The 7,895-nt window shown below is 35.4% G+C and overlaps 1 protein-coding gene across 1 annotated transcript in view; it reads right to left on the bottom strand.

The window, feature by feature from the left end:
* Positions 1-7,895, bottom strand: part of NUBPL (nucleotide binding protein like) — a 358,007-nt gene that overhangs the window by 9,247 nt on the left and 340,865 nt on the right. Inside the window, 1 exon segment of the mRNA XM_044660005.1 lies at positions 6,495-6,577. Coding sequence (XP_044515940.1) covers positions 6,495-6,577 — 83 coding nt within the window.

Here is a 7,895-nt window from a genome sequence, read left to right as displayed (position 1 = left end):
GGGGGGGGGGGGGGGGGGGGGGGGGTTGAAGGGGAAAGGAGGAGCATGAATCATGTAACCATGTTAAAAATGAATATTAATAAATGTAAAAAAAAAAACTAACCATATACTTTCAGGGGAAAGTATGGGCATTTAACAAAATTGAAGAATTCCAAGTTTTTGCACAAAAGAGACCAGGACTAAATGGAAAGTTTGACACTCAATCACAAATATCAAGAGAAAGATGAAAAGGTAAATAAGAAACAGAGGGAAAAGAAAGAAAACTCATAGTCTTTTAAGCTTGACTCTTTAAGGGCATAAATAAGATCTAATTATCTGTATTACTAGGTGGAGAAATGCTATGTATAATTCTCTGTAGTTGAACTCTATACACTATTATAATATTCACTATTATAGCAACCAGAAGAATAATTCATAGGGAGAGGACAGGATACTAAATGGTCTAAGAAGACATGGGGGGTGGGAAAGAGGGGGGGAATAGTAGGGGACACCAAGAAAAATCCGAGTAAATAAGAAAAATAAGATATTCTATTACACACAAAGAGGGCATGGGAAGGGGAGGGGATAAATAATACCATAAGAAGGAGAGGAAGAGAGCATAATGAAACCTTACTCTCAGTGTAATCAACCCAGAGAAGGAAGAGTAGCTTTATTATCCATCTGGATAAAAAACTCTATCTAACCCTACTGAGAAAGTCAGAAGGGAGAAATCCAAAGGGAGCAGGGGAGTGGGGAGGCCAAAAAAGGGAGGGGAGAAGAAGGGGGAGGGAATTCATTTGGTCTTTAAAAAAAACAAAAAGAGGGGAACAACAAGGGAGGGGGCAGAAAGGGAAGTCAATCAAGGGAGGGGATAAGGGATACTGGCTCAAAGCAAACCATTGGTGTAAAAGAAAATAGTGTAATAAGAAGGAGTGGGTCTAGGGGAGGATACAAAAATGTCAGTGAATACACAACTAACAATTGTAACTCTAAATGTGAACGGGATGAATTCGCTCATAAAACGGAAGCAAATAGCAGAGTGGATCAGAAACCAAAATCCTACCATAGGTTGTCTTCAAGAAACGCATATAAGGCGGGTAGACACATACAAGTTCAAGGTTAAGGGTATGAGGAAAATCTTTTGGGCATCAAATGAGAAAAAGAAGGCAGGAGTGGCTATCATAATCTCTGACAAAGCCAAAGTAAAAATAGATATGATTAAAAAAGACAGGGAAGGTCATTACATCCTGATTAAAGGCAGTATAAACAATGAGGAAATAACACTGTTCAATATATATGCACCAAGTGGTATAGCATCCAAATTCATAAAGGAGAAACTCGCAGAGCTCAAGAAGGAAACAGATAGTAAAACCATAATAGTGGGAGATCTAAATATTCCTCTTTCAGATCTAGATAAATCAAACCAAAAAATAAATAAGAAAGAGGTAAGAGAGATGAATGAAGTCCTAGAAAAATTAGATTTAATTGATATGTGGAGAAAAATAAATAGGGACAAAAAGGAATACACCTTCTTTTCAGCTGCACATGGTACATTTACAAAGATTGACCATGTAATAGGGCATAGAATCATGGCAAACAAATGCAAAATAGCAGATATAACCTTCTCAGATCATAATGCAATAAAAATAATAATCAGTAAGGGCACCTGGACAAGCAAATCAAAAACCAATTGGAAATTAAACAATATGATTCTCCAAAACCAAATTGTCAAAGAAGAAATCATAGAAACAATCAACAATTTCATTGAAGAGAATGACAATGATGAGACATCCTACCAAACTCTGTGGGATGCAGCCAAGGCAGTACTCAGGGGGAAATTTATATCCTTGAGTGCATATATTAACAAATTAAGGAGGGCAGAGATTAATGAATTGGGCATGCAACTCAAAAAATTAGAAAGCGAGCAAATAAAAAACCCCCAGATGAAAACTAAATTAGAAATACTAAAAATTAAGGGAGAAATTAATAAAATCAAAAGTAAAAGAACTATTGAATTAATAAATAAGACTAGAAGCTGGTATTTTGAAAAAACAGATAAAATAGACAAAGTACTAGTCAATCTAATAAGAAAAAGGAAAGAAGAAAACCAAATTGACAGTATTAGAGATGAAAAGGGAGACCTCACCTATAATGAAGGGGAAATTAAGGCAATCATTAAGAACTATTTTGCTCAATTGTATGGCAACAAATATAACAATTTAGGAGATATGGATGAATATTTACAAAAATATAAATTGCCTAGATTAACAGCAGAAGAAATAGAATACCTAAATAATCCCATATCAGAAATAGAAATTGAACAATCCATTAAAGAACTCCCTAAGAAAAAATCACCAGGACCTGATTGATTCACAAGTGAATTCTATCAGACATTCAAAGAGCAACTAATCCCAATACTATACAAATTATTTGATATGATAAGCAAAGAAGGAGTCCTACCAAATTCCTTTTATGACACAAATATGGTACTGATTCCAAAGCCAGGGAGACCAAAAACAGAGAAAGAAAACTATAGACCAATCTCCCTAATGAACATAGATGCAAAAATCTTAAATAGAATATTAGCAAAGAGACTCCAGCAAGTAATTAAGAAGATCATCCACCATGATCAGGTGGGATTTATACCAGGAATGCAAGGATGGTTCAACATTAGGAAAACCATCCACATAATTGACCATATCAACAGTCTAACAAACAAAAATCACATGATTATGTCAATAGATGCTGAAAAAGCCTTTGACAAAATACAGCATCCATTCCTATTGAAAACCCTGGAAAGTATAGGAATAGAAGGTCCTTTCCTAAAAATAATAAACAGTATATACCTAAAACCATCAACAAGCATCATATGCAATGGGGATAAATTAGAAGCCTTCACAATAAGATCAGGAGTGAAACAAGGATGCCCATTATCACCTCTATTATTCAACATAGTACTAGAAACACTAGCAATAGCAATTAGAGAAGAAAAAGAAATTGAAGGTATCAAAATAGGCAATGAGGAGACTAAACTATCACTCTTTGCAGATGATATGATGGTATACTTAAAAAATCCTAGAGAATCAACTAAGAGGCTGGTAGGAATGATCAACAACTTTAGCAAAGTGGCAGGATACAAAATAAATGCATATAAATCATCAGCATTTCTATACATTTCCAACACATTAGAACAGCAAGAGGTAGAAAGAGAAACACCATTTAAAATCACCCTAGACAATATAAAATACTTGGGAATCAATCTAACAAAACAAACACAGCAATTATACGAAAACAACTACAAAACACTTTCCAAACAAATAAAACTGGACCTCAACAATTGGAAAAACATTGATTGCTCATGGGTAGGATGAGCTAACATAATAAAAATGAACATCCTACCCAAATTAATTTACCTATTTAGCGCCATACCTAACAAATTACCAAAAAACTTCTTTACTGAATTAGGAAAAACTCTAACAAATTTCATTTGGAATAACAAAAGAGCAAGAATATCAAGGGAAATAATGAAAAAAAATGTGAAGGAAGGGGGCCTAGCAGTCAAACTATACTATAAAGCAGCAGTCATTAAATCAATATGGTACTGGCTAAGAGATAGAAGGGAGGATCAGTGGAATAGACTCGGGGTTAATGATGTCAGCAAGACAGTGTATGATAAACCCAAAGAGCCCAACTTTTGGGACATGAATCCACTATTTGACAAAAACTGCTGGGAAATTTGGAAAACAATATGGGAGAGATTAGGTTTAGATCAACATCTCACACCCTACACCAAGATAAATTCAGAATGGGTGAACAACTTGAATATAAAGAGGGAAACTATAAGTTAAGTGAACACAGAATAGTATACTTGTCAGATCTCTGGGAAAGGAAAGATTTTAAAACCAAGCAAGAGTTAGAGAAAATTACAAAACGTAAATTAAATGGTTTTGATTATATTAAGCTAAAAAGCTTTTGTACAAACAAAAACAATGTAGTCAAAGTCAGAAGGGAAACAACAAATTGGGAAAAAATCTTTATAACAAAAAACTCTGACAGGGGTCTAATTACTCAAATATACAAGGAGTTAAATCAATTGTATAAAAAATCAAGCCATTTCCCAATTGATAAATGGTCAAGAGACATGAATAGGCAATTTTCAGGTAAAGAAATCAAAAGTATCAATAAGCACATGAGAAAGTGTTCTAAATCTCTAATAATTAGAGAAATGCAAATCAAAACAACTCTGAAGTATCACCTCACACCTAGCAGATTGGCTAAAATGAAAGAAGGGGAGAGTAATGAATGTTGGAGGGGATGTGGCAAAATTGGGACATTAATGCATTGCTGGAGGAGTTGTGAACTGATCCAACCATTCTGGCTGGCAATTTGGAACTATGCCCAAAGGGCTATAAAAGACTGCCTGCCCTTTGATCCAGCCATACCATTGTTGGGTTTGTACCCCAAAGAGATCATAGATAAACAGACTTGTACGAAAATATTTATAGCTGCGCTTTTTGTAGTGGCAAAAAACTGGAAAATGAGGGGATGTCCTTCAATTGGGGAATGGCTGAACAAACTGTGGTATATGCGGGTGATGGAATACTATTGTGCTAAAAGGAATAATAAACTGGAGGAATTCCATGCAAATTGGAGAGACCTCCAGGAAGTGATGCAGAGCGAAAGGAGCAGAGCCAGGAGAACATTGTACACAGAGACTGATATACTGTGGTAAAATCGAATGTAATGGGCTTCTGTACCAGCAGCACTGCAATGACACAAGACAGCTCTGAGGGATTTATGGTAAAGATGCTACCCACATTCAGAGGAAGGACTGCAGGAGAGGAAACATATAAGATAAACAATTGCTTGAATGCATGGGCTGAGGCGGACATGAATGGGAAATAGACCCTGAACAAGGACACATGTTACAACCAGTGGAAATGTGCGTTGGCCATGGGTGGGAGGAGAGCGGGGGGGGGGGGTGAAGGGGAAAGTAGGGGCATAAGGTATTTAAACAGGTTAAAAACGAATATTAATAAATGTCTAATAATAATTAAAAAAAAGAAAATGTTGATAAGTTTTAGTTTTTTAAAATATGAACTACAAACTACAAAAAGGCACATATACTTATCGAGAAAAAGATGACATATAATAACTTCTTCTACTTCCCACCCCACCATACTAAGTGCAATGGATTCTAGGAATTGTAACCATCTGGAATAGCTATTATAAATCAAAAATATGTGTATGGACCCTTAAACCAGCTAAGCTCCTATCTTGCTTATAGCACAGCTTCTTGAGACTCCACTCAGTATCGATTTACTTATTTTACACAGAATTCTATTAAGCTTAATGGTGTTGGTTCTACTATTCCACCATTTATTAAAAGTAACGAATTATATGGGAGAAGTGGCTGCTAGAGTCATGTGTACAAATAGCACTGAGAATGTTAGCTGACAATTTGAATTTCAGGAAAAAGGTCTAAAAATCTTTAAAAAGAAGACACAAGAGGCGTTTTAGTGTAGGAACAACCAGACTTACTTGTGTCAATGGCCCTTAAGAGGATTACTGTATTATAGAGTGGTATAATAATTGACATTCATAATGCTAACCTTGAGACTCAAGAAAAGGTTAAATTGTGTTTTATACACATTGTTTAATAAGTCACAGGAGCACACAATATATGTTGTAAAGAAAGAATTCCATCAGAAATGATTAAAATAAAATTTTTGTGCTTAAAAGGATAACCTTCAGTTACCAGGAAAATCCATTTGTGTGAAATTTATATTCTTCAATGATGTTGAGTAAGTGAGGCACCAATACACTTTGCTTCTTTAGTTTTCTTTAAAAATCATATTTAAGGTCAATGCATTAGAAATCCAACTCTACTGGTTTGTAAAATTTCTCACATCCAATTTAGCACTTTCAAAGTCACCAAGAGTAAAGAGGCATTAAATTTCTTCCTATCAAGCAGTCTGCACTTCATTGTACAAAAAAGATTCAAACTATATGATCTTTGGTAATCAAAAGACATTGTTAAGCTGAGAACTGGGTGTCTGATGAATTATAACTGGTTTTCTTCTTGGGCAAAGAAGCTCCTGAATGAGTGTTTTGCTATGAGTTTGTTCAGAGCAAGCATTGAGATGACCACCTCTTGAGGCAGAAGTCACCTTTAGAGATGGAGAGACTCACTGAAATTTAGTCCAGTTCCCTCGCTCTACAGATGAGGGAACTGAGAGCTAGAGATTAAGTGACTTGTTTAGCATTAAGCAGACTATGGTAGAGCCAAGAGTAGAAGGTTTAAGTAGAACTAAAAGTCCAATGTGCTTTCTTTCTCCCACATCAAGTTGCTTCTAAGCCATTGCCATTTAAGACATGTTCTTTGGAGAAACCAACCCAGGCTCCTTGACTGTCTTCTTCAACATCAAAAGCACAAACAAACACAAAAACCCTTTCCTCCTCCAATTACAGGCAGAAAGAAAAAAGAGTAAATTTTAAAAATGTATATAACTTACCTCATTACTTTGAGGTTGTGAAAACACAATAGGTTGGCCTGAATCTGATGCTTCCCTAATATTAAGATGTAATGGAATGTCACCTGAGGGAAGGGAAAAAAGTCACCATGTATTAATAAATACACTAAAAAGGTTCTATATGCATTTCACTATTTGAGTTTCTAAAAGAAATAAACCCTGAGGCTACTTGAATTCAAATCAGCTTGGGTTCAGACTATGTTCTGAATTGTTTAATCTCTGAAAGAGGCACTTTAAATGAAAATTGAAGGCCACAGTATTCCATTTGAGGGTAGGTAAAGTAATCCTGCAAGTATAAATGAAAGCTATTTGGCAGCCAATCATAACAAGATAAGGTCGGCTTTCTTTCTTGTTGGAGGTCTCCCAAGTCATTTGTATGTCACTTCTGCTTATAATACAAAGGTATATACATGCTTGCTAAGTAAAAAAATGATAACTTCTTAATGTTTAGCAGCAAAAGGTTAGGAAAAAATGGAAAAAAAGTTATCTTATTGCTGCTAGTAGATGATTAATGGACTCCTTGAGAAAGAAGTGGAAGCCTATTCTCTATTGCCTCCTAGGCTTGTCTAGGCATTGTCAGTCAATAAACATTATTGTTTACTATGTACCAGGCCCTATGCTAAGTACTAGGAATAAAAAGAAAGCAAAAGACAAAGTCTACTTTCAAGGAGCTCACAACACGGGAACAACTATGCACCAGAGAAATACAGATTAAATTGGAGATAGTCAAGAAGGGAAAGACACCAGCATTCCTGGAAATGGAATGAGATCTGCTTCTCAGGGCTGATATTTCCATATACTAGCTGTATGTGACTTTGGGCTTAATAAACCCTCTGAGTTTCAGTTTTCTCATCTATAAAATGAGGGAGTTGGATCTGATGACCTCTAAGGCCCTTTTAATGCTGACGTTTTATGATCCTATTGTAACTCTCTTAGTAATGAAAAATGAAATTTAAAAAAAAAAGCATCTCTCTTTTCTCTCATTCTAACAAACTCTTAAGTTCTAAGGAACTCATACAAGTAAGGCCCAAAATCTGAAAGCATAGTAGAATATGTACAGATATGGACAGAAATCAATGTTGACTGACTAGGGCACGTGGAATCTTTAAATTAACTCTGAATCTATACCATGGTTATTAAATCTATTAAATAGAATCAACTAAACTATCAACACATATTTACTAAGCATCTACTATGTGCTCAGCACTGAGTTAGATAACATAGGTTACAACACCCTAGGTTATTACATTTTAAGCCACTATAACTTATATTGATGATTTTACATCTTGGTCTGCATAAGTTTGCCAGAAGACTCCCTCATCTTCCCAAAAAAATCTTGGGAAAGTTATTAAGATATCTTACAGAGAATTCAGCTAAAGTCAC

The sequence above is a fragment of the Gracilinanus agilis genome, chromosome 2 (genome assembly GCF_016433145.1).
Source record: "Gracilinanus agilis isolate LMUSP501 chromosome 2, AgileGrace, whole genome shotgun sequence".
NCBI classification, from domain to species: domain Eukaryota; kingdom Metazoa; phylum Chordata; class Mammalia; order Didelphimorphia; family Didelphidae; genus Gracilinanus; species Gracilinanus agilis.
Note: the sequence above shows the minus strand (reverse complement) of the source record. Positions and strands in the feature narration are given on the sequence as shown.